This window comes from Apteryx mantelli, chromosome 2, assembly GCF_036417845.1.
Source record: "Apteryx mantelli isolate bAptMan1 chromosome 2, bAptMan1.hap1, whole genome shotgun sequence".
Lineage (NCBI taxonomy): Eukaryota > Metazoa > Chordata > Aves > Apterygiformes > Apterygidae > Apteryx > Apteryx mantelli.
In genome coordinates this window covers 136,290,707-136,318,573 of record NC_089979.1, presented here as the reverse complement: position 1 = coordinate 136,318,573, position 27,867 = coordinate 136,290,707, and the positions used below count along the sequence as shown (strand labels likewise).

Below are 27,867 nucleotides of genomic sequence, written 5' to 3'. Positions count from 1 at the left end.
GAGTTATGGAGAACCTTTGAGCATCTAGTTGTTTTCCGTAATAGGGTCCTGTTTATTACAACATACAGTGCAGAGATAGGAGGTACTGTGACTTTCAGGTACATTGTAGTAATTTGATCTGATTCTTTATCCCGTATTCCTTGAGTAATTTTTTCAAATCAGTTAGGTTTATGACATGAATAATGGTTATTCATAGTTATAGTGGTTTAGCTGAAATTGGGAAGTTTGCTTAATGTTAAATAGTTAAATTTTAACTATGGCAGAATAAAGCCCTTTTGTTTAAAATGACTCTCTCTGCTTCATGTTTTCTTGAATGTATAATATGCATTTAGGGTTCCTGTGTCTCTCTTTCCTGTCTCTGAAGGGAGCTTTAGCTCAATAGTGGGCTCATATCTGAGGCACCATAGTTAATGTCTGAAGTTAGAGGAGATAAATAAAGTGTGAGCGTTGTTGTACCTTACTGCAGCGTATGGTGGTGTTATCAGGCTATATGAGTTTGTTTTATGAAAACAAAAATGCCCTTTATGAAGAAAAGTGATGAGCTAAAAGCGTGCCTCATAGGAAAGAGAGAAGGAAAAAAGGGGGAGAGGCACAAAAGACAAGCATGCTATTGTGTTAAGGAGGTTTGGATTGATTTCAGTAATACTGATTCTGTTGTGAAAGTATTACAGTTTAGAAGGAAAATAGCTGACAGATTTGGGGGGCATCTTTAAAGGTAGGAAAAAAAGCCTGGCATTGAGACAGGGATCTTTTATTAGATTGACTTTAAAAGCATTTTTAAATTTTATTTTTACTTCACAAACTAGCACAATTTCACATGAATCTCCAGCGAGTCTTTCAAAGATCACTCAACTTTTTTTTTTTTTTTTGTAGTTGCGTTAAAGTCTTCTAACTCTACAAGATCAGAAAGAAATGGCATTCAGGAGAACTGTAGAACAACAAAAAATGGAGAAGAGATGCAGATCCTGGAAGGAGAACTCTTACTGCAGGTATGTTTTGCTGTGAATCTACTATAAGAAGATTTAAATAAATAAAAGTAGTATTTTAATATATTGAGTGTACTAGTTGCTCAGTGATGAGATTGCAAAAGGAAGTTTTCCTATTGTCAAATTATTACCTCATTTTCTTTAGGCTATTATTATGCAGCTCTTGCACCTTCCTCTGGAGATACTAGTGACTTTGAAGAGTTGGTATTAGACTACAGGGACCTGTTTAAAATTCTCACTATGAGTCAGTTCCCAGTTTGTTTTTTCCCATCTCTTTGCGTCTATTGTTAATATAGGTAATATAAACAAAGACAATCTTCTTAATAAAGTTCTGATAGGTTAATCATCTACAGCAAATTTAATGACTAGTTGTCATAATTAAATTAGTTGTCTTAAAAAAACCTATTTCTCTTTAGAAGACCTTGATCTTGCTGGAATATCTTGCTTTCTCTGGTTTGAAAGAACCCAGAGTTCATAGTATAGATTCAGGACAGATTTTAAAATACCTTCAATAACTTCTAGGAAAATAATAGTAAAAAATAGGTTCTTTAAGTTATATTGTCTTTTTTAATATTGTAGAGTGTCAAAGCGCATGAAATATAATGATATATTACTATGTCCAGATAAAACATAAGAAATGATTAATATAAGCATCCCAATGTTCTAATTGGTTTCACAGAATAAGTTTTTTACTGCGTCCTGCAGCTCCATTTGATATATGTTCATAATCTGTCTCGTACACACATTTTTCACACTGACTTATCTGAAGTGTCAGATTATTAGGTCAAAGTTGATGATTTTCTTACATAGAACAAAAATTATGCGACTGATCAAAAGGCAGAAGTAAAAATAGTTCCAAAGAATCCTACAAAACAATTACTGTAAACTAATGCTAGTGGAAAATAGTTTCCTGACTAGAAAACTAGGATGCAAGTACTTTCCTATCCTAACCTTAATAAAGAAGGACAAAGAACTGTTACAGAGTTATTACAGGTGAACAGCTTTCTTTCAAATGGAAAGGGTCTGAAAAAAGGGATAGTATGTATTTACATTGGAGACATCTGTTTGTTTGATGTGAAACTGAGTTATTTTTGTGATTTTTAAATGTAAGTTATATGATGAAATTGTTGTATCAAACTGCTTTCCCATATGAAAGTGAAATAGATTATATATTTATTAATATAAATTATGCTTCCTTGGGAAGTAAATTAACTGAATTTCATAAATTGATTTGTTAATATTTTATATCAAAAAATTAATTCTCAAGAATGAATAAGCTGGTAGACTTTTCTTAGGGAATGTCAGAAATGCTATGTGATAAAACTGAAATTTTATAGAAGATATTGAATATTCAGTCAGATGTAAATAGTGGTCACAACCTTTCCTTGTGTCTATACTCGAAAGTCTTTTATTGCCACCCGGATTCCTGTAGACTACAAATGATAATGAACACTTTTTTTTTTTTTTATTCTATCTCTATTGTTTGCAAAGTTGGTATGAATATATACTCTATTGTTTATACATGTTTCTATTTGCTCATCATCTGCTTCATAACAAAGAGAAAAATTGTAGTGTTGTTAGTCTTCAAAACAGAAACCAGTTGCCTTACCAGTTCAGTGTATTGTGGGAGTGGAGATCAAATACATAGCTTGAAATTAAGCTGTATCTCCCTTAAAGTTATTCATTTATGTCAAAGTCTTCATATAGATACATGATCTAGTGTAGTCTAAGCTTATGATATGACATGCAAGTGAAATTTCCAGCCTCTATGAAGTAATTCTCACCAATAATGAACAGTTTCTATATATTGCCCTTCTCTCTGTGTTGAGAGTTTAGAGAGGAGGTAGGTGTTGCATAAGCACAAATAACACCTCCCATCCTCCAGAATAATAAACTCACCCAGAAATATCATTATGCCTTTAAAGATAATTATTTTCAGATCGAATTCTGCCAAAACCTCTACAGCACAGACCTCTCACTTACGTGACTGAATGAATATAGATGTTTGGTAGATGCTGTCTTATAATAGTTTTCTTAATCTTTGAAAAAGACTTGCTCAGTAGCAAAGAGTATATAAGAAAATCATAAACTGAAAACAGATGTGGTTCTCTGACAACAGCTAATGATTGTAGTATCCTTATGTTCTTATGTCAGTTTAGACATATAGGTGAGAAACATTGCTTATGGGATGGACTTGATCCCAAAGACATTTCAGCCTGAAACTTACCCCAAATCTTAAACCCATTTTTAGAAATCTTTTCTTGAGAAGCCTTGTATCAGCATCGGTTCCTGTACTTAAGTGGGTTTTGTTTACATGATAAAAGCTCAGTATGCTAATAGAAAAGACACCAAATATTGCTTGTAGAAGGTTTTCTATTTCTTCAGTTGTTGTCATTCTTGGACAAAAGAAAAAAGAAGAAAAAGTTCATAACCCATGGTATAGGATGGGTAAATGAATCTAAGTGAGCTCTTGAGCTTGGACATCTGCATGTTTAAGGAACTTCCAGTAATTTGTTGTAATAGGGTTTTGGGCAAACAACTTGCATTTTACAGAATTGTTGGCTTACAGAAGATATCCAACTTCTGCAGTAACAATCCTGTTTCAAAATGAACTGTGCAGCAGAGCCACTGCAAAATATCGTTGAATGCCAGGTACAGGGACTGCCTGCCTTTGTCATCGAATGGACAAGTAAATCTTTCCATGGCTTTGTATGAAACAGGGCAGAATAACTAATTTAACATTTGGGCAAGAATTAAATCACTGTCCAGCTTGCAGCGGTTTGATATCAACGATTTGAAATGAAATATGCTGCAAAATACATCAGTGGAGTATGCAAACACCTGCCATTGTAGTGTTCTGTTCCCTTAGAATTAGTATAAGCTTTAACAAAACCAAGGCTTTTATGTAACTACCATGAGACACTGCTCTGAGATCTCAGGTTTGCTTGGTTTAGCTACGCTATTTAATTCCAGATTTTTTTTAACTCTTACTGTGAGAGTTAGACCTTCTTGTTTTCAGATATAGTGCACTAAACTTACAGAAGGAAGTTTTAAAGAATGGACAACTGTGAAGAGCATAGATTAAGAAATGTCTACAAATTAAATAGGAGCACTTCAAAGAACTTTAAAACTAGTCATTTAATCAGATATTTAACTTAATTAGAGCATAATAATAAAAGAATAAGAAATAGTAATATGGATATGGAAATATGGAAAAGCAACTGTGGTGCTTACCGCAGTTTGGGGCTATGTGAGTTAATGTTTGTGGAAGAACAATGCTATTTCATAATCAAACGATATTATCATGATTTGTATTAAGAAATAGGATATCCTTCACTTATTTTACATTTTCTAATAGTTACAATAACTTTGCATCCTAAAGAATTTTAAAAGCTGTTTTTTTGAGTACACTAGCAAAACTTGACTTTGAATGCAGCTGAGGAAATAAAGTGGCACAATAGACTTAGTTCAGTCCCTAGAGATAGCCTTTTGTTAAATCTTGACTGAAATCCATAGAAGTAAATCAGCACCTTTCAGATGAGCTGCCAAGTCACAAATGTTCTGTTTGCTATCACAACAATTGCCATGAACCATATTGATTGGGAGTTCAGATAAATGCCCTTTGCGTGACTTTGAATATGGAGCCACTTAGTCTGCTTCTTCATGAAGGGGGAAGTCTCTTCAGAAACATTGCTTGCTTGCAGCAGTCGGCTTCTGCAGAGGTTTTCTATTTTAAGTAAGCTATAAAGTGTTGTTTTGGACCATATAGAGGATCTTGATCACTTGATTTCCTGTCCACTTAAGCCTGTCTGCGCTATGAATAGAACAGATTTTGGGAATCCGTTTGTGACATGGCTCAGTTTCATACTGCAGAATTAATTGTATTGAAGACTTGAGCTGTGCAAGTATTGCAAACTGGTTGATAGCTACCTTTAGATAAATCTGTAGTTGTTTAAACTACTGCCCCTCATCTCCTGTAATCACCAGTAAATAGAAGTCATCAGTGGGCTTTGTCCTCTCCCCTGACTCCATTTTTGGAATTTTCTAAAAAATATTTTTCTTCATTAGATGCACAGTTTTCTTTATTGTCATGTGTACTGTAGAGAATTGCAATGAAGAATCCTTCTGTTTGGGCTGCTAGATAATGATATGTTTTTGCACGCTTCGCATTTTATTGTAAGACTAAGGTATAGGTAGACTTACAGCTGCAATAATTTATCTGGAGTTTTGTCTTTGAAGCTGACAGATTGGTGTGTTTCCTCCCCAGGCATTAAATGGTTTTGTATTAGTTGTTACAGCAGATGCTCTGGTTTTTTACGTCTCTTCTACTATCCAGGACTACTTGGGGTTCCAACAAGTAAGTTTATTTTTTTTCTCCTCTATTTTTTTGCAGAATTTTTGGTTAATTTCTGAGGGCATCAGTATTCATATTTAGGGTCTGATAGTTTGTGTAATAAAATTCATGGTTAGACACTTTACACTAGATTACTTTGGAACTATATTACTTTTCTATCAGTTTACATGGTTGAAATGGGATCTCAGGCCAAGCACAACAGGAATATCATTTCCATTGCTGAGTTAGGCAGGATAGGGAACTTTCGCACTTAATTAGTCTTTACTGGAACAACTGTTTGAAATTTATACTGTAGTGTTACCCAGTTTATGATGCTGAACAAAACATAATTCAATGGGAAGGTAATTATTTTAATAGAAACCTTTCATACAAAATTAACTCCATATGCTTTGAGGTTTAAGTATCTACAGAGTTAGTTTACTAATTTTAGTTCTCCCATGTTTTCTTTTTTAAAAAGACTAGTACATATGTAATTTACGATTCATGGTACAGATTAGGTATGGCTAACTATCTTGGCCTTGCAAGCCACGTATCAAAATGGTAAAGACCAAGATCCAGAAGGCACATATTGCATTCCTTAGAGAACTCCCAGAATTAGCTTGTGTTAAGAGAATACAAGCTGTTGTGATCCCTACCCCTACATTGCAGGTAGGGCAAATTTGGATGAATAGACGGATCCTAAGATAGCCCAGTGATGCTGGCTTTGGCAATTCATGCTGCTTGCTTTTTCCTGTATATAGAATTTCTTTTACCTAATAGCCTCCTTTCCAGGACAGCCCTTTTCTTGGTTATGTGAGGTAGCACTGGTATGGAAGTCACACTTGAACTACTATGCTTTGTGTAGATGAAGTAAGTGGGTTTTGGCTTAATGACAAATCCATTGATACATATACTGAATAATTTGTGCTGTGACACCTGTTTTTTTGGTTTTTTGTTTGTTTGTTTGTTTTTTGTTTTTTTTAAATGCACTGAATTATAAATGTCTTCTCAGGACACCCATGGGCAGAGCTGCTGCCAAATACATTTGTATTTGCTGCACTTCTGTGGTAAAATATTCCACATCTGCAGTTACCAGTATATGGTGCTGTTAGGTACTGGATAATGACAGATGCAGTTGCTGCCTAAAAATAGGGAGAAATGCTGCTTGGTCTGTATTTTTAGCTAGCTGATAAGAGTTTGGGGAATGTTTGTATAAAAGAAAATATTCCAAACAAAACATTATTATTCCTTAAGCTACCGATTTTTCAGTTGTTTGAGAATGAAGAGAAAATACTGGGAGACAAATTGGGCATGATATTTGTATAGCAATGCCAATAAATCAAGTACATGATATAGAAAGCAAAGTCTTGAAATCCTCAAAATAGCATTTCTGGCAAATTTTCCTGAAAAATATTGATTCTTTTGTGAAACAGATTAAGGCAAGATTTGAGCTAGACTTCTGCTTTTGCCAGTTCATCATAATTTCCTTAGGTCTATGTTTTATTTTAAATATTTTGCCTTTATATATAGGGTTTTTTTGATTCATGCAGAAAACAAGCAATTTAATTCTTCTCAGTTTAATAAGCTTTTTCTTAAATATTTGGGTGTTTTTTCCCCCCTAATTTCTTTATCCACTGATTCTGAATGTTGTAACTTTGTCATTCAGATAACATTCCTAAGCACACAAGTGGTGATATGAGAGCTTAATATGTACGGATTTTAATATATCCTTAAAGAGTAGAAAAGCTTTTAACCAAACAAAACCAACATGCATAGCTTATTTGTCTTAGATTTGGAAGTTCTTTGTGTTTGGCTTCTTTTGTGTTCCTGGAGCACCTAGAATGGGTCAGGTCCAAGTTCCAGCTGGCAAATACTTTGTTCACTAGTATGTGAAATGAAATAATTCTTCAACAACAACAACAACAACAACAACAACATCAACAAAAACCCTCAGCATAACACTTCCAAGCTTATTTAGATAAAAACAGGTAAAGAAAAGCTTGCCTTTAAATAATTTTTTGTAAGGTAATATTTGTGTTGTTATTTTTCATGTTTGCAGACATTGGCATGACTGAATATTTCTCTGGTTTGTTAGAAATTGCTTCAGAAAACTTCTCCATGCGTGTGCAAATATATGTTTTTATCCCTTGAGCAAAAAGGGTTTTGCTGTGCCATTAGAAATGGTGTCAACAAGATGACTTCCATGATATTGTCAGATGTTTTATATACTTTTTATTTGTCTCCTTTTTCCTTTTTGTACATAGTCTGATATTATACACCAGAGCGTATTTGAATTGATTCACACAGAAGACAGACCTGAGTTTCAACGTCAGCTACATTGGGCATTAAATCCTGCCCAGTCTGCAGATTCTGGACCAAGCCTGCAAGGTGAGAATTCAGCAAGCTTATATGGTTCCCTGACTAATTTTTTAAAGCAGGTGTATGTAATATCTTAATTTAGTTCTTTTATATGAACAAAGAATAAAGTAACATCTTTTAAATTTATTTGAATTTTATGGCTATGTTTAGCCAACAATGGAAAGCTCTATTTCTTTTCAGTTTGAATGAGCACAGCCATTCATAGCACAGCATCATAAAAATACTAATTTTGCTGTGAATAACATATGAATTGGAAGAGTTTAATTTGGAGCATGAATAACTGAATTTCTCTCGAGTTTGATCAGTAGTACTGTGGCTGATAGCAAAGGGGGTGATCCTGCACATCTGTGTTGCAAACAAGACAGTGCAAAGTGGGCAGTGTCTTTTGCCCACATGAGAAATGAGGAAACTCTATTTTTTTTTCTGTATTCACCCTCAGTTTTACCATGCCTTAATCATTGTTTGAATGACAGAGTGATTCTTCTAAAGTAATGATCTCTTGCATCTACTCCTGCTTACTGATCATGATGTCAAATTTATTAGCCTAGGAAGGAAGCTGAATATGACAGCTTTTTTTAAGCTCTTCAGGCTTGCAGATCCATTCCATGTCTAAGAATGTATTACAATATTATGTTAATATAGAGTACTGCATTCCTGACTGTGGAAGAGTTTTACTGCTCCACTTCTGTGGCTGTTTTATCTAGTCTGCCACATAGACCACTAATCTCCTTGGGAATAAAAGGGGAAGCGTTATAAAAGATGCAACAGAGGAACCTTTTAGACCAAATGTTATGCTGATTAGCACTTCTGATTGGCACATTATTGACTGATGCTTGTGTGATCTGCTGAACTGAGAAGCAATTAAGGAGAAACACATTGCTTGCATATGGAGTCAGGGAAAAGGGGATTTGTTGTTGCATAGTTACGTGTAGTATAGGAAGCGTATGCCTGCCTAATAAAGATGACAAAACTATTGAGATGACTGTGATGCTTTGTTTTGCACAGTAGTTGTTTAAATATTTAGGTAAAACTCTTACCTATAGTTCTGTTTTTTTTTTAATGCAGAAAAGTCTCTATTATTTTATAGTAAATCTATCATTTGTAAAGCAACCAGATTTAAAACTCTTACAATTTCCCATTTAATGTTTTATAGTCATGATTTGATAAGAGAAAACATAGCAACAAAGCAAATTGTATTTACTTGTTTGGCTCAGCGAAAGCTCCGTATATATCAATTTCTCATTTTAGTGCCTCAGTGTTGTCATACCATCTATGGAACAATTTACACAATCCAGTTGAAATTATGCTGCAAGTTAATTAGTTAATATTAGGATAGCAAACAGCTGCTGACAGTCAAACTATGTTTTTATGGGTTAGCTTACTGTTTACTTCAGAGTGAAACAGTGTTCTGTAGTGCTCCAAGATTAAACAAGTGCATATGAAGTTATAAATGCTTGTGTTTGAGAAGTCTGAAACCAGGTTGACTCGGTGTCAGATTTTACTGGATGAAGGAAGTACTGCAAGTGCTGAGCAGGATTACAAACAGTATTTTGTTTTGTACCTTGTGTTTCTAGCTTAGTAAAAGCTGCCAAATTATTTTCATGCCACAAGTAGTGTAATATATTTGGATGTTGAGGATTTTTGAACTAAATTCAAATTTATAGTAAAGGATAATGTTGTGTCATAAAGACCCCCTCATTTTTGTTAATTTAATCTTTTTTTTTTAATACATTCAGCCAGAATTATATAGTTATTGATATAGGTATACTATAAGTGTGCTCAGGGTTAATTACAGATTTCAGCCTCAGTTTCAGAACTAATTCTACTTCAGTTAGCCTGGACTGATCTCTTCTCACTCTGTGCTCTGGTGTGCTGCTCTACTGCTGGTCTCCTGAACTGTTACAGTGCCTATCCCAGATGCTTCTCCCAGCACTGTCATACTCCCAGAGAGGTTTGCAAGATTCTACTTCTTCAGTCCCAAATTTCAGCTTTGGAGCACCTAGTTTGGACTGTCTTTTAAAGTGTGCCTGCTGAGCAGCAATATAAGGTCTTGAGCTCAAAGAAAATGAAAAGATCTCAATGCATAGAGTTTTCGTGCATGTCTTTCCGTAGTGTTGACAAGCTCTAGTGTGAGTTTCCTTGGGAATATAGATTCTAACTCCTGTGTTGTCAGCCAATGATTTTGCACCAGGGTTCACAGAGCCTCTGTGAGACTCTCTTTGCATTCTTAAAATTAGTGTGGAGTCAGTTCTCCAAGGTCCTGGCACTAAAACCTGACTGCTTGCTGACCTCCCTGTCTGGGAAACTGCAGCAGTGTTCCTTTTACAAATGTAGGAGGCTTGGGGTTAAAGCCCATTCCCTGCCTCATAGTTTGATCACCTTTCCCCTCATCTCCCAAGCTACAGACTATGTTGCTTCTTCCAGTGAAGTTTTGTACAATTCTTGGGAACTGCCACACTGTACTATGGAAGTTGGCAGACACTTGAGAGAACTCGGATAGGATACGAGCATTTGAATCCTAGCTGTGTATTTGGAAGAATTCTCTGGGATGTCCAAGTTGGAATTTTTGAAGGTGGAGTTGGGATCTGCTAGCTTTCTGTTTCTCTGATACCCTTGCTTCACACATCTTGCTTCTTTGGAAAGCATCTGACCCATTTCAGTACCTCTTGGAGAAGCACCACCTCAGAGATAAAAGTTTTGAAAACTCTTACCAGTAGTTAGGCAATTCAAAAAAAAACAAAACAACATCAGTGGGAAGGAAGTAAGTAAGCTTGCTTTTGTCTGTTGAGAACCATCCATATGGTAAGGAATTTTTTACTTTCTAATATCAAAATCAGGTGGCAACCATCCTGGACCATGTTCTCATTTCTGTAGGATCAGCTCATAACGGTGACTTTGGCCAATACTCCGTTCTGCAGTTGGCTGTAACTTCAAGATGTCTTACTTGATACTCACTATCAGCTAGGCCCCTTTTTCTATTTCTCCATATCTTGAGGTCTATTCATCAAAAATCAGTCTTGGATAGCAGTTTGGTGGGTGGGGGAGTGGAGGGTATATGAAATTTGTTATCTGAAAAACTGGAGAGCTGAACGTTGTTGTTGAACTGCAATGGCCTTTAGGTTACCAGGCCTCTTGGTGAGCCATCAGTAGCCTCATTTGACACCAATTCAGGCCTTTAAAGTAACAGCAGGTAAAGTGAACTGTCTGTTGGTCGTGACTTCTTTTCCTTTGGGGTTGATTAGCTGTTGTACAAAACACCCAGCCTATCTATACATTTGCCCAGCTGTTCAGGAGACAGAATTATGTTCCCGAGAACATAATGTGGTGTGTAATTAGGTGACATGCTATCCCTGACTTCGTGTCCTGAGTCTGGAATATGGGATCTTTCTTAAGACCTATGGTCTTGTTTTTGTCCATACGTGGCCGTCAGTTCCCTCAGTATATGGAATATTTTACTATACTACTTGTGTGGGGTTTCTGGCAGAGTAAATGCATAAGCAAATGCATCTAATTTTCTTTTAGTCAAAGCTGCATGTTTAGCACTTTAAAACAGCATTTCACACTGTTGTAGTTTTCTTAATTTTTTGAGGGAAAGACTAATTTGCGTTTTATATATATATATATATATATATATATATATATTACAAAAAAGATTACTTTGCTAAATTTGCTTTGAAAAGATGTGGTATGATATCTATGTATATGTAGCCTCATGCAGAACATATGAATTCTATCAGAAGCTTATTGATTTACCTTATGTTTTTACTTTATATTCCAGATGTTTAAGTCTATTTCCTAAATGACACTTAGCAGCAAATGCTTGTCCTAAGGTGGCAATAGAGCATCATGTTGTGATCCTAGTTGTCATTCATGTTGTTGGGGGGGTTGTTTTAGTTTGGTTTGATTGTTTTTTACATAATACATGTTTCAGGTTCCTCTGGAGAGGCAACTACAGTGTTTTCTTCATCAGCACAATGATGAAATATTCTTCACTATTTTGTGGCTTTTCTTTTTCTTTTTTCATCCATTAAAGAAAATGATTACATCTATTTATTGTGATTCTCTAAAAGTGCTTTGTTTTATTTAGTGCTACGGACAGCTTTTGCCTGGATGTTTGGAGAGTGACCATGTCATAGTCTGATACCCTCTACTGAGCTTTTGAGTAGCCAGTTCCTATAGTTACTGTTACTGGGTGCTTAATTCCATTTTGAAGATCCTACCCTTGCAGCACTGGGGATATCCTGTCTGTTGAGAGCTCTGTTTTCTGTGACTGATTCAAAATCTAACTTGTTGACTAAATAATGAATTAAGCCCAAATTAAAAAAAAATAATAATAATAATACATACAGTTTTCAAATGCTATAGCCTGTAAAACATAATCCCATCAGAAGAACTGATACTTAGCATAGTGTTGTAATCAGTAAAGGTTCTGAGGATGTTTCTAGTTTACATTGTTCTTGTTCAGGTCATGACCTGAGGCTTTGTTTATGAGACGGAAGATGATTTGTTATAGATAGCCTTCACTAGGTGTTCTTCTAAAAATAATCCTTATAAATAATCCTTTCCTGTAGGAGATAATGGCTTTTCACAGCCAGCAACCTATTATAACCCAGACCAACTTCCTCCAGAGAATTCTTCCTTTATGGAACGGAATTTCATCTGCAGGTTACGATGCCTCCTGGATAATTCATCTGGGTTCCTGGTGAGTATAGAAACTTCCAACCATGCCTAAAAATTGGAAATTTACCGCATCCTTACAATATGTATAGCAACTTGCTTTATTTGTTAAGTCTCTGAAGATATCTGAGCTGCTTGAATCAGTATATTTCAGCTAATTACACTAAATGACAAGTAATGGTTCTATTCCTGGGTTGCCCCAGGAACGTATATCATGTTGTTACAATCAGCTGCAAGTTCCCTCATTTCTCATGGCTCAGGTTCTGCTGTGAAATATGAGTAAGCATCTGCTTTTGTGAAGTACTGTATGATTTATGGATTGAAAAGCCCTATTTTCCACTGGGTATCTTGAAATAAGTTATAGTTAATAATCAACAGAAGCAATATTTTCTCTTATTTGGGAAAATGTTTGCTCTTTTTAATACACTTGTTGATTGTCAATTCTGTGTTTTTTAAAAAAATAATGTGGGTTTATCTCCTGTACGTGACTGCTTACCAATAGAATTGTTTATATAAGATTTTGAAATAGTATACTTTATACTAATCATTGACAGAAATGCAAGAGAATTAATAAGTGCTCAGTTAATTAGATGTTAACAAATGCCAGTTGGCTCTTCTACTGAATGCGCTTTTTTTTTTTCCCTCAAAAGAAAGAGTATTAGTTCTTTTTCTAGTTTATTTATTGGTAGATCTCTAAGTGAAATGGATATAACAATAGTACTCTGAACTTGTTAACTGACTTTCATGTATATCATGCTACAAAGATTGAATGTAATGGATCTAAAAGAAAAGAAAGATATAATTTATATTGTACTTCATGGCAGAAATATCTGACTCTTAAATATCTCCAATATGTAACAATTACTTCTTTCCTCATCCTAAGGCCATGAATTTTCAAGGGCGATTAAAGTTTCTCCATGGACAAAACAAGAAAGGGAAGGATGGTGCTACTTTGTCTCCTCAGCTTGCTCTATTTGCAGTAGCTACTCCTCTGCAGCCACCATCTATCCTTGAGATACGAACCAAAAACTTCATCTTCAGAACTAAACACAAACTGGATTTCACGCCTACCGGCTGTGATGCAAAGTAGGTGTAGATTCTTAAGCATAGAACTTTACTCGTTTGCTGATGAGATAGGTTTCAAATATGTATTTAAAATATAAAGTTGGTTACTGTTTCAGTCAATACTGATGATTTTTCTCTTCACCCCTGCTAGTTAATAAATGGAAATGGGATTGTTTTAGTGTACTTCCTTGAAAATTCATATTGCCTTCTGTCTCTAGATCATTAAAAAAACAAAAAGACAAACCCTAGACTCTGTTATCCTACAGTAACAGAATACTAATAAATTAGGGAAGGAGAAAAGTTTAATGTTTTGTTCTGCATGAAATTCAGTCTTTAGAATTGATAGAACAGAATCCAAGACTTGTTCTACACGCCTGTTTTCCCCTTCAGTTCAAATAGATGTAAGATACAATGGAAATGGAATTTATTACAAATTAAACAAATGAACTCCTCCTTTATCCTGCGACTTTGACCCATTTCCAAACCATTCTTTTCCTGTATAGAAACTGGAAACACTACCATGTTACTAGATCAACATAATACAACTATGCATCAACATGGCAAGAAGCCCATTAAGATGCTTCCTTATGTAAAAAAAAGCCTCTGGCCTCCTTCCTTCCTTCTTCCCTCCCTCCCTATTTTTGACTGACAATCAGTGTGATTTCTTTTTTCTTTTTTTTTTTTTTCCCCCCACTCAGTTATCTCATGTGGATTTCCATACCTACTTACAGAATAGTGTGGAGTTGAATTATTCAGTGTCTTGTCTACTGATAAACCAAAATGCTTTTCTTGGGTAATATAAACTCATACCAGTAGAGGTTGTTAACAAAATGTTATCACAGCCTTTTCTTTCCTTTTTTTGATTTTTTTTTTTTATTATGCCTTACCTGAAACCTTCAATTTTTGTCTCGTTTTAAACTTTTTCATGTATTGTTCTCCTTCCTTACTATTTCTATTCTTTTCTATCTGTCTTTGGATCCCTGTTTCTTTCTTCCAAGTCTGTTTCAATCTCTTTTCTACTATTTCATTCTTTTTATCATATATCTCATAGAGCTCTCACAAATTCTTTTGAGTTCTTCTTCATCTCCCTGACCTCTAGTAAAGTACTCTTTTAGTCATATTTGACCCTCATAGCTATTGCAAGTAATCCTCTTATAATGAATGAAATTAATTTTTGCTGGAACTCTGAGGAGCTCAGGTGAGCAGTGGCTGACATGAAGTGGAAGGGATGGCTCATACTTACGTGGCAGAATGAGATCTAAAATATCCATTACTTATTTAAAGGAGCAAGTGTGGGCTTTTATGCAGCAAAAAGAGAAGTGATTTGCAGCCTTGCTGGCACAACTGAATTTCTGTCTCTCACTTTGAGGGAAGGTGAGACATATTTTAGGCAATCGACTTACATGCAAACGCAGCGGCCCAAACCACTCAATAGCAAAAGGGATATAATTCTGCAATATACCTCTAATTCTAATTTTAAATTACAAAATAATAAATAAATTAGTCAAGAAGGTTTAGATAAATAAAGTTAGGCCGCTACTTAATTCTATATACAAGCACCTACAGGTAAATGCTATGAAATACAGCCAAGTGAATATTATCTTTCATTGCAGCAAATGGGGGCTGCCTGCTGTAACTGAATAAGTGGCCAATAATACAGTCATTAGTTCAAAAAAGGTAATTAGGAGCCTACCTTAACTGTAGACATATTGTTTTTGTAATGATGTAATAATTTTGCAAACCTACTTCAAATCACTGAAGCCAACTTGGGAAGCTAGTTAAAGTTTCATGATTTGTTCACTACTTTTTTATTAGACCTCTCATACTTCTGCATACAATTGATGTTTCAAGAAAATGTTGTTAACATTTATATCTGAAATGTTTTAGCCATAATTGATTTGCTTGGCATTCATTCTGTAAGTTGGTTCATCAGCAGTGCTACAGTTTCTTCTTTTACCTTCCAGAGGAAAGATTGTCCTGGGATACACTGAAGCAGAGCTGTGTATGAGAGGAACGGGATACCAGTTTGTTCATGCAGCTGATATGCTTTATTGTGCTGAAAATCATGTCCGAAGTAAGTTTCATTCTTTAAGAAAGGCTGAAAAAGCAAAGTGTGACTTACATTCATACTGAAAAATATTATGAAGCACTTCAAAAATTAATCTGGCCATTAACAAAAAAACCAAAAAACATTGATTTTGTGTGACCTTTCCCTCTTTATAAGAGTTTACACTGGATGAAGAAATATTTAATATTCTTATCTAGATCCTTTTAGTTTAAATATCCCAGTTTCTGTCACATCTTGCCTTTATCACTTCCTTCTCTGCACAACCCAACTTTTGCTATTTCAACAACTTCCTTTTGGGCAAAGACACTATTTTTAAGATAGCCTTCCTGTTGGGAAATAAATAAAGCATTTTCTTTTGATCTCAGTGTAAGATTTTTAACAAAAATTAACCACTGAATTAGCATGCTAGTGTAGTATAAATTTCTGTTATTGAGTCTTAGCAGCTTAATTTGGCTTAAGTAACAATTTAAGGAGAGAATTATCATGTTTGAAGCTAATAAAGAAATAATTATCAGCCATCTGATATGTAACTATTTGGTAGACTTCTTTCTTTGTTTTTTTGTTACTTATAACGTATTTGTCTTTGGAAGTTAGAAAATATTTTCAGGATATTTTGGTGGTGCTTCTCATTTATTGACTTCTCTTGAAAAAATGTTCTAGTTCTTCTGTCCCTTTATATACAATTAAATAAATCCCACTAGCAGCTTAGATCTTAACCTATATTAAGCAGATATTCTATTTCAGGGACAGCTCAATCACTTTTGTCCCATATAATAGACCAGGACTAGAAGTGATGATGGCAGATGAAACTAAAAGTTTCAGTAGCCTATCAGATTTGGGGTTTATTCCAAAGCTAACTAAATAAATGAAAAGAGAAAAAGTTTTGCAGAACAGGATATATGAAGGTTCACTCCGTTTTAAAATCTGCTTTTCTCTATTTTGTGGTGCTAAACTAAAAAAAGAAGTCTCCTTTTAGTGAAGATTATTCCATTAGGATTCTTAAACTTTCCTTCTGTATTTTATTTCTTCTTTGTCAAGAAATACAGCAGGTTCAGCAGTGTAGAACTGAAATGACAGTATGCTTGTGAAGCATTGCCAATGAAGTGATAGAAAATGGGAGTGGAAAATGCATTTTGAAATACCTCTACACTAATCATCCAAATGTGAAAGAACTTGGATTAAGAATTAATGTATGTTCTAATTGTCTAAACAGTAGTCACTTTTCAGCAGTAAAAGAGATTTTTGCTTTTGACAATTACATGTTCTAATATTTAATAATCTCAGCTACTGCAGAAATAATGGATAAGGCTAGATATAGGATGTTGCCATTCTGTAGTGGATCTTACAATTAGTTGTAATTTTTGACTTTTATTTGCCAGTAATGAGACATCCTTAAAAGTGATCCATCATCCTATTTTGCTGGGAATAAATTAGAGCTGCACTGAAATGGAATAATTGAGGACATGAGGTTGTGAAATTGCTCTATAAATGAGATTACCCTCATGACATGCCAGGTTTTCCTATTTTTGTTCACTGGACACTAAACAGTATGTTTGCCCTTTATTTACTCTAGTGATAAAGACTGGAGAAAGTGGAATGACTGTGTTTAGGCTTCTAACCAAAGAAAATCGATGGGCCTGGGTTCAAGCAAATGCACGCCTTGTCTACAAAAATGGAAGACCAGATTACATCATTGCCACACAGAGACCTCTTACGTAAGTCATCATTGCACAAAGAGCTATACTTCAACCGACAGACTTCAGTTTTTGATCCTGTTGATGTTCAGAAGTGATTTGTTTATTTTTAAATAAACCCTCTTTAAATCTTGAACTCTGAAAGAGATTTTCTTCTCATTTGCTAACAAATGTTGAAAAGAGATTTTGCCATTTCTGTACCTACCTATGTGGCATAGTCCTCCCTGATGTGTGAAACTTTTGATATTTTAATTCTTATAAAGAGTAAGAGTAGTGGTACAAACACCAAGTTATTCCATCCAACCTATTTTTAATTTAGTACCCCGGTTAGCAAAAATTAAGAAATCCAGCTGCAGTTGTGTAGAGAAACAACATATAACATATAGAAATTAAGTTCTTTGGAATTCAGTTCAGGACCATAAATAATGTAGAATTAAGCATTATTATACAAATTAAATATTTTTTGTTGGGGAGTTTGTAAAAGGGAGAAAAGTAGATACTTCAATACTGAAGTATTCATTTACTTGCTGTGTCAAGAAAAGTATAATGCATGGAACAAAGCCCACTTATGTTCATTTCAGCTCATAATGCGCAGAAAATAGTGTATGCTCTCTAGGTTTAATTACAAATGTAATACGTAAGGATGGTGTTACAGTCATAAGCTCCTTATATCATAAGCTGCCTCTTGGTTTAACTCAGCCAAGTTGAGCTGGAATAGCTAGGAATTTGAAAAATGCCTACAGATAGAATAAGGGTTTGGGGGGTTGGTTTTGTTTTGTTTTTACATTAATTCCAAGGGACAAAAAAATACTGTAATTGTTAAATTGTTATAGTACTGCAGTATTATGCCATATTTTTTATTTATTTTCAGAGATGAAGAGGGGGCAGAACATCTACGGAAGCGTAACATGAAGTTGCCCTTCATGTTTGCCACTGGTGAGGCCGTGTTATATGAGGTAACTTTCCCTATGTCAAGTCTTATGGATCCTTCTCAGCCGAAGAATAAAAGTACCACAGGAAAAGAAGCTGCTGCCAAAGCTACGCTACACAAAGATTCTGTGGATCCAAACTCCCTTCTAGGTGCCATGTTAAGGCAAGGTGAATCTGTGTATCTCTGCCCTCCAGCCTCAAATAAACTTTCCTTTGAGCGGAACTTCTTTACAGAAACCAAGGATGAATTGGGCAATGTTATTAGCAGTGACTGGCCAGATAATCTCTTACCTGCTGGAAACCACAGCATTCTGAAACAGGAGCTAATGGAGTGTTCCCAAGATGGTAATATGCTACTTCCTGAAGACAGTGCAGCACTCTTTCAAGATAATAAAACCAGTGATTTGTACAGCATCATGAAAAATCTGGGTATTGACTTTGAAGATCTAAAATGTATTCAGCAGGATGAGGAGTTTTTTAAAACTGAGTTCTCTGGTGCGGATGATATTGGAGACATTGATATAACTGATGAAATTCTGACTTATGTTCAGGATTCCTTAAATAATAAGTCTGACTTCTTATATTCAGGTTGTGAACAGCAACAGCCTCTGGTCCAGAATGCTGGTTGCTTGGTACAGCAAGAATTCGATCAGCATCAACTTCATCAGCACCAGAAACAGCTTGTGGAGCTACAACAGCAGCAGCAACAACAGCAGCTGTGTCAAAAGATGAAGCATATGCAAGTCAACGGGATGTTCACAAATTGGAGCTCTGGCAGCAGTATGCCTCTTAGCTGCTCCCAGCAGCAGCCTGAGCAATATGTATTTCCTGGCATGCATGCCACTGTTCCCGAGTTCTCTTACAAATCAGAAGTAAACACTGCACCTTATGCATGTAGGCAAGAGTTTATTCCTTACAAACAGCCCACACCCATGATGCCACAGCTTTCTAATTTTACCCAAATGGATTTCCCTGTAGCAGGTTTTGACAGATCAACCTATTCTGCTTCTTCCAACTTTGAGGATTTTCTCAGTTGTTTGCAGCAAGTCCCTGAAAATCAAGAGTGTGGGATAAACTCTGAGTCAGTTATGCTAACTCCTCAAACGTGCTATGCAGGCGCTGTGTCTATGTACCAGTGCACGCAAGAATCACAGCCCAGCGGCGTAGATCAAATGCAGTACGAACCAATGATGGCAAGTCAACAAGTATTGTTGAACAAGGTATGGTAGAGTGCTGTTATATTGCTTTCACTTTGAATCAGTTTTTTGGATGACTTGTGGGATGCTGAGTTTGTTGCAACTGAATCACTGAGTTTGAAACTGATGGCTTAGCAGTGAGTGAATGTTCCTGCTTCATTTGCTCATTAGATTGAGCAAAGTTGCATTTGGTCATGTCCTTATGTACAAGTGGCCACATCCTGGTAGCTTTCAGAATTGTCACCTCTTTCTGGCAGTATTATACTCAAAGAACACAGTGAGACAACTAGTTTACTGTACTGACTAGAAATTTTCCCAGTACAAGGTAGGAGCAAAGGGAAAGCAGGCTGGTCAGAATCTTAGAATTTCCTTATGTGAGTTTTGTAGAGGAATGGAATGATGTCAGTGCTACTGCATGGCAGATTTATTTTCATGAAATATGTTTTAAGGTTCCAGAAAAATCTCTAGTTTTTAAAATGTTACAATGGTCTCTTGCTACTCAGATTCTTAGAAGATTTTTAGGATTGTTTTAAGTATCAGATTGTAACATCACATAATTTGCCTGAAATATTATGAACTATTGCATTTATACACATGACAATACTGCAGAAATATTTTCATAACACGGCTGTAAACAAAGGTCAGCTTGTTCCTTAAGCTTCTGTTCAAATTGCATCTGCTGAAAACAAAAGAGAAGGAAAGAATTATATCCACAGTAGAGAAGTTGAGCCTTTTTCACATTGTGCTAAGGAGAATGCACAACAAAAGCAGTAGAAAATGGAGGAGCTCTACCACAAACTGCAGTTTTTAGCACACTTCTTCATAGTTAGAATTAACTTAGAAATAAAAGCTTCAATTACTCAGGGAACTCCTAATTTAAAATAGTGTGTTGAAGTACTTTAAATTGTACCATTTATTTCTATTAATGCTGCTCAAGTACAGAGGTGCAATTCTCCCCCACACACACCCGAAGAGTTTATATTCTAAAGTACTGATCCTACAAATGCTTATGCACATGCATAAGCATTTACAGAATTAAAGTATTAATTGGCATTTAACCTACACAAGACAGAGGTGAGGAATGCAAGCAGAACACATACAGTTTTTTGGTATGTATAATTACAAATACGAAACAAATCCTTTTTTGAAACTGTTTTACTGGTGGAAAAAATAAAATTGCACAATTACAAAAGTTCAGTATAATACAGTTCAGCAAGATGACTAGCTTCTGCCTGAGTGTCCAAGGACTGAAATAGCATGAAGTTACTTTGGCAAAGTACAGTGAGGAAGCTTGCACAGCACTTGGCTGTACTGTGCCTGGCTGTGGTCAGTGCTATTAATCCTTCAGAGTCCTTGATAATAGGGTTGAAAAGCATTTCCAGGGTCAGCCAAGTTCATCCCTGTTATAGTGCAGAATTGTTCTTTGCACAAGATCTGTACTGGTGTAGCTCATCTGTTTTGAACTGCAAGCACCTAAGTTAATGCATTTTCTACTTTTTAATGGTTGATTTAAAATAAATTATTTTGTTGTTATGCTGCCTTAATCACTTTTGTTATGCCCACTTTGTTACCTTTTCTCAATTACTTTTTCTTCTCATCTATCTGTAAAAAGGCTAACTAAAACAGCATCTCTACATGCAATAAATGAATAAATTAATTTAATTACTTTGTTCTTACTAGAATGTTGTGCTGCAGTAGTAATGTTGCTTTTATCATGGTTGTCAGAAACAATGAACGAAGGTCACTTGTGAAAAATTACCTTTCCTTAAACCATTTGAAGGCACATTCAGCTCCTTCCGCTATGGTTTGCCCATGCGGTATGCATCTGAATAGCGTTGCACGAGGAGAAGCCTGGTACAGAACTGATGTTACGTTTGTCATGTTAGCTCTCTTTCATCTCTGAAGAGCAAACTGCTGAATATTTGTCCAAAGGCACTTAAAAGAACAGCACATTTCTTCATGACATAAGGAAGGATTTTCCCACCTGTCCTTTTTGTAAGAGTAATCATAGATAGCTGATAGCTATCTTCAAGTCCTTGCAGGTCTGAAACCTATTTATGCAAAATGGGGGGAGCATTGGGGAAGGAAGAGACTACTTGTTCCTAGACCAAACAGCACTGACTTTTGCAGCCCACACTGCTACAAACTGTTCACATGATTTTACAAAAAGTCTCTTGTACCAGACTGTACCCCGTTTTGAACTGTAGTTGCACCTGCCAGTTAACATTTATATAGATTCAGGACAAAGTAAGGCACCAGTGTAAACCAGTGTAAATAACATTATATTTAAGTCTTTTAATCTAGAAACTTGTTTTCATTTTACCCAGAAATGTCATTGCTCCAAGGAAAGATAACCCTGTGTTTGTATATACTTTTAGTACTGAGATTGTATTTAGTCTTGTATCAGAGGAGTTAGGGAAATTTAAAATATGTGAACCCGAAGGAACTAGTGAGTCAAAAGTATAGTCACCGCACTTGAAGTTGTAATCTTGTAAAATACCTTCTATGCCAAAGCCTAAGTGGTAGACAGTATACATTTGTTTATTGTAAATAGAGAGAATGTACCACTATTTACAGTAATAAAATTATCAAGGTTTGATTTCTATTAAGGATGTGACTAAGTAAATCAAATATTACTGTTCTGAGCCTCCATTCCCACAGCCAAACCAAAGCAGAGCATTCTTTGACTGGATTTAGCATCCCGACATCCCAATCAGTTAGAGGTTAGAGTCTGGTTAGAGGACAGGCATCTGTAACAGGAGTCATAATTCCCATCCTTTTATCATCCTTCCAACCCCAGTTGGTTTCCATGTGAAAAGACGGAGGGCCCATTGTTATTATCTGCCTTGACCTTCTGCCTAACTTGTAACTCATCTGTCTTACCTAAACTAATTCCTATTGAACTTGTGCGTCTGTGGTAGGACAACAGCCAGTGTTGGCTAAATATATTTTCAGAGATGGAGGGAGTAGAAAGGCCTTTGATAAATTGGTTGTTTGTTTAAGATCAGTGTTCCTTTAATAAACAGGAGAAAAACTTCTCCAGTTACTAGAGTCTGCAGAGAACTTTGTTATAAATTTTAGTGAGTGTGCTCATCTTATTAATGAAGAATACTGAAATAAGCTAGTTCTGAAGGAGGAGTTGTCAGAAGTTACCCTAGCTTGTGTTATCTTATCTATCTTTAAAAGTATATGACATCTTTAGATTAAAAGCATATAATTCACATCACTATAGTCTAGTTATTAAAAACTTGGAAGAAAAATAACTGTGTTCAGTTAAAGTCAAATTTCAAAGATCTGGCTAGCAGGAAAAAAAAAAAAAAAAAAAAACACAGTTTCCAACCGCCAGCATAGTTTGGCAGATGGATGAATGAATATATAATATATGTTTTAAGGAAGAATCTTGAATGAGTGAGTGAATACTTCCGATACAAACTGCTCCCAAAGAGATGATGGAGATGTTTAAAATATTTTGTTTTATTTTCTTTGCATGACTGAGTGGAGTATTTTGTAGGTAATGCAAGTTTTTCATAGCATGACAGGAAGCATTACATCAGTTGATTAAAATAATCCTATGAACAATTATGTCAAGACTGATGAAAGCCATCCATTGCTCTTACTTGGCTTTGTCAATATGAAGATCAAAAAAAGCCCACCCTAAGACAGCTCAGCCTGTGGATAAAGTGCAGTCACTTCAGTGTACAAAGAGGGCTGAACGTGCCTTCCTGGAAGAACTGTGAAGTCTGGATCCCTTTGCAGACATTAAAATATGCAAATAGGTGGCTTTTAAAATGGAACAACTGGAGAAGGAAATAGGAAGTATTCAGACTGTACTTTCTACAAATGAAAACTGTACTATATTTTAGATTCTGACTACATAATGCTGCTTTCATTAGCTATAAGTAGAATTACCACTGACTTTAACAAGGGTAGGTTTCAGTGGTCATTCAGACTTCACCTTAAATCAATTAACTTTGCATCATTCGTCATCTTCAAAAATATATATGTATAGCTTTAAAGCTGTTCATTATGTTTGAAGATGATCTCATCCAATCTGTGTATTTAAGAGGATTTTTAAAAACTTTTAAATTAATCAGTTGCCCATACTAACCTTTTATATTGTCTTTTTTCCCCCAGTTCCAAAACGGTTTCAATGGAGGAAATGTAAATGAAGCATATCCCTCTCAGTTAGATGTGATCAGTAATACACAGACTGCCACACATCTTCAGCCTCTTCATCATCCGACAGAACCCAGATCCTTCTCAGATTTGACATCTAGTGGATTTATATAATTCAGATCCAGAGTTCCATCTGTGATTTTGTCTGGGCATCAGGTTGCTCCAAGGAAAAGCTTGATAAGTCCACCTTTGAACATTGGGCTGTAACAGCTAAATTACTTATTGAGAAGTTGAGGTTGGTTGCACTATATATACTGGTAGGATATGTAATCCAAGACCTAATTTTTTAGGGTGACAGGTGGAATGAAAACTTTTTGACTAAAAGTATGCATGTGCTGTTTTCCATCAGACTGACTGTGTCATTGCAGTATGGATTGCATATGTACTACATACTATGTCATGCTGCACAACATAAGATAAGGCAAATGGTTTTGTTGTTTAGAAAAATAATTGGGCACTTTACAAATAGCATCAATGGCACAAGGAAGAGGATTTCACACTTGGATTAATTATTTCCAGACTTTATTTTAAAAAAAAATTATTAAAAAGCTCTGAAATCATAAGAATCAAAAGCACTTAATTTTACTGTGTACTAAGCTCTTTAATCACTTATATTTAAATCCTTTTGTTTTAAGTCTCCATTTCTAGCACTTTAATAGAAGGCTTAACACAAGGATATGATATGCAACTTCAGGTTTTCTATGAAACAGATCCCTTGCATTCCTCCTTATATTGTCAACCTTAAGTGCCTCACAATTTAGCCACCTTCTTTCTGAAGGGAGCTTATTTTAGAAAAACTTACCATTAATGTCATCTGTATTATGTGAACTTTTATCTAACATCTACAGTGCTACTGGCTGTATCTTTTTTTCCTAAAGATAGTTTGTTAGAGTTTGACTTTATCTGTGGATTTGTTACACTATTATCTGGAGTTTTTAATGTTCTGAATTTAGTTCAGCTAAGGAGTTTTGGTTTATTCTGTACTGCTTTTCTGCTTTCTTCAGGTAATACAGGGTATATTAAAAAAGCAGATTTTGCTGGGGAGGAGGAACAGTTCCTCAGGATTAATTTTAGGTTATTAATGCTGAAAAACATGTGCCTTATCTTGTGTTAAAACACTCATAATGTTCTCTAGAAATAATACGAGGCTGCTCTATGCAAATCGTTTCATTAAAATGGATATTGAAAAGGATTGCATTTTAAATAAGGGGAAAAGGAGTCTCAATGGCAAATAGTATTGAGGTTTACTTTTGTACAAAAAAAAATTTGACACTGAGTCACATTTTGATTGGCTGCAGTTTTTAATGGTCATGGTAGGGACAGAGTCCATTCTTGTTAAATATTATTCCTAGCAAATTGCACTGCAAAGGACAGAGAAGCTATTCTTTTTATGTATGTGGATCCACTTTAAAAGCTTTGTGCAAAATATGAAATTTAAAAAAAATAGTTCATTAGAGAAATTCTCTGTGTAATAAGAGGATTTTTGTAGTTTTTATTTTCGGGAAAATCCCATCCGCAAAACATTCTGTTTTGTTTTTTTTTATCTGAGAGGGTTGTTAGAATTGTAGACACCAATGTTTGGTGCAAAATAATAGTCTATGTGAAAAATATAGAAATGTGTATATGTTCAAAATATTTCATACTCTTGTGTGCTGTATAGTACATATAAAATGTCTTTGTAAAATATTTTAAACCAGTTAATGCTAAAGTGTTAGATCATTATATGTTAAGAACAATTTTATTGCATTTGTTATATATAATATAAAATGGCAATGTAGCCAGTTTGTTTAAAACAGAGGCAAAAGTAAATCAGCTCCCTCCAGACAGTTGTTAATATTGTTTGATACATGGACAATCACTTAAAATTGGAATTCTTTCTTATTTGAAAAATGCTTTCTGTGAGGAAGAATGCATCTTCTTCCATTCTGTGATATACTATGCTAGGCCAAATTTCCAATTCAGTTAAAACTTTTGAGGTGAATGATTTCAGCAGTTCTTTTAAGTGAAATTACCATATGTGAAAGGGACATTAAGGAAGCAATTACTATTCAGGAAAGCCCATAAAGAAATTGTGGGTTGTAATACAAGTTTACTTGTATTAACCTTGTAATATAAGGTTACTTTCTTCAGCGTTTCAGATTTTGTTTTCAGTACAAGACATCACTGAAAGATTTAATTAATATCATTTGAATTAATTTGTCATCCTAACACGTTTTAGTTAAAGTCTTGTTTTAAAGCAATATCTGAAACGTCTTCCATATCTAGGTAGTGTGCCATGTATGAATTTTAACTTGAAAATTAGAAAAACGCTGTAAAACTGAAAGGTTCAAAGGGATAATGTATGTTTTACATCTCACAAACCAGTATATACCCTTTTTTATGAGTTTAGTTAAACCAAATACATGTTGTTCTATCACTAAGTGCCAAGGATGCAGTACTATAACTGTGCTGCCCTATTTACTGTAAACAAATTAGTTGTTTAATTGCATAATATCAGCTTATTTTGTGCATTACCTTATCTGTACAACATTGACTGTATTAGTGCACTCTTGATCTGCACCAAATTGTACCTAAAGTGCACAAATGTTTCTAAATTGGATCTCTATTAGCCCTTCAGGTCTCTTATAAGTAAGATATAACCCAGTGTTAATCAGTATTACTGTCCATTTTTGTACAAGTTTTCATAGCTTGTTTTTCTTTTCAGTTCTTTTCTTTAATTTGCTATGCCTGAACATACCATGCAATACATTTATTGTGTTAAGGTATGGTTTTGTAGTGCTCTTGCTGATCTTCAATAAAGTTTGTAAGACATAATGTATGGTAATAAAATATTCACTTGAATGTAGCTGAAATGTGTGTTCTCTTACTGCATAAATGTTTGATTTCAGCAGTATACAAAGGGATACGTTATCATACAGTTGCTAATATCTTTTGAGAGCTCATCATTTAATAGTTTATGAAACTGCTGTTACTTACATTGCTGTGGACTTTGCACTTCTCTGAATGCTAGATGCAAATACAATGTATATAATTTAGAGTGTGAATGTGTATTCATCCAGGGACTGAGTATTTTCATTTTATACTTGCATGAAAATGAGTTATTAATAAACATTGTAAATAGTAATCCACAAGTAGCAGTTGGATTCAGTAAACAGCCTGCTCCCAAGAAACTTGAGTTTAGACAGCCCAAAATTTGTCATGGGTAATGAATTTCTTTGAATAAGGCCACACTTCCAAATGGAAAATAGACATAATTTCATAAAGTATTTGCTCTTGGAGGAGCGTAGGAATCAGTATTTCTCCTGAGTATATGCAAACTGACCAATGCTCATTTAAAAATAGGAGAGATGTTGGAAAACTAAATATTAAGTAAGTGAACTCTTGGTGTTCTACTTACTTGACAGCATACATTTCTCAGTATTTCTATAACTTACTTTCCATAGCTCTGCTCTGAATTAGAAGACTTGACCCTGCTGTTTGTGTCATGTATTCAGCTCATTTTTAAATGGCATTTCCCTGGCAGAGGAAAGCTTGAATGATATATAAGAACAACATGTATACTATCTATTATATAAAGGAATATGCTACATTAATAGACAAGAGTCTGTTCTGTTCTGCAGTACAACTAATTAAATATGAGAATTGATTCCCTAATATTTATATCATGTGCCTTGATACTGTGCATTTGATTCATCAGCATTTTGAAAGCTTTGCTAAGTTTGTCATAAATTATTTGTCTAAAAGTCTCCCTAAAGCTTCCTGATACGTTATCTCAGACATGCAGGACAGCTACTGAAATTAATTTTAAAAAGCAGGCTGTTTTAATTAGAAGTAAAGGTGATGTATGCTCACCTGCTCTACCTGCTAAGCTTCCCAATGTAGGTTCATTGTGGTGCCTCAGAACTTGTCATGTAACCATTTTCCCCCTAGCTGCCCTTATATCTTGTCCCCCACAATTCAGCTTTCTTCTGATTTGCCCAACCTTTTCATTCCCACTAAGGAAAGAAAGTACTTAAAAGGACTTAGATCCATGCAGATTTTTAACATCATCTTACATTTCAAAAGAACAGTTCAAAAGCTTGGTTTTTACTTCCATAACAAAAATTGTTTTCTTTGCCACCACTCTTTATGCAGTCTTGTATGTGCCATGCAAAACATTCATGTCAAAGCTCTGCAGTTTGAAAAGTGGTCACCTAAAATGATTTTTTCAGGTCTGAACTTAATTTTTGGTCTCTAGGTCTGTGGCTTTGCATTTAGTTGTATAAACATATGTTCCAGTGCTGCCAGACTACTGTGCAACACGAGTTCCTGAAGAACTGCATTTCTGATTATGAACCATTTCCCCAGTGCCTAACAAATTTCA

General features: G+C 35.1%; 1 protein-coding gene across 1 annotated transcript in view; it reads left to right on the top strand.

Moving 5' to 3' along the window:
* AHR (aryl hydrocarbon receptor) overlaps positions 1-26,349 on the top strand; it is a 69,142-nt gene extending 42,793 nt beyond the window's left edge. The window contains 10 exon segments of the mRNA XM_067291618.1: positions 874-989; positions 5,254-5,343; positions 7,584-7,707; positions 12,270-12,400; positions 13,259-13,461; positions 15,405-15,514; positions 17,082-17,223; positions 18,074-19,352; positions 23,463-23,543; positions 23,545-26,349. Coding sequence (XP_067147719.1) covers positions 874-989; positions 5,254-5,343; positions 7,584-7,707; positions 12,270-12,400; positions 13,259-13,461; positions 15,405-15,514; positions 17,082-17,223; positions 18,074-19,352; positions 23,463-23,543; positions 23,545-23,598 — 2,330 coding nt within the window. The 3' untranslated portion in view covers positions 23,599-26,349.
* The last annotated feature ends 1,518 nt before the right edge of the window (positions 26,350-27,867 follow it).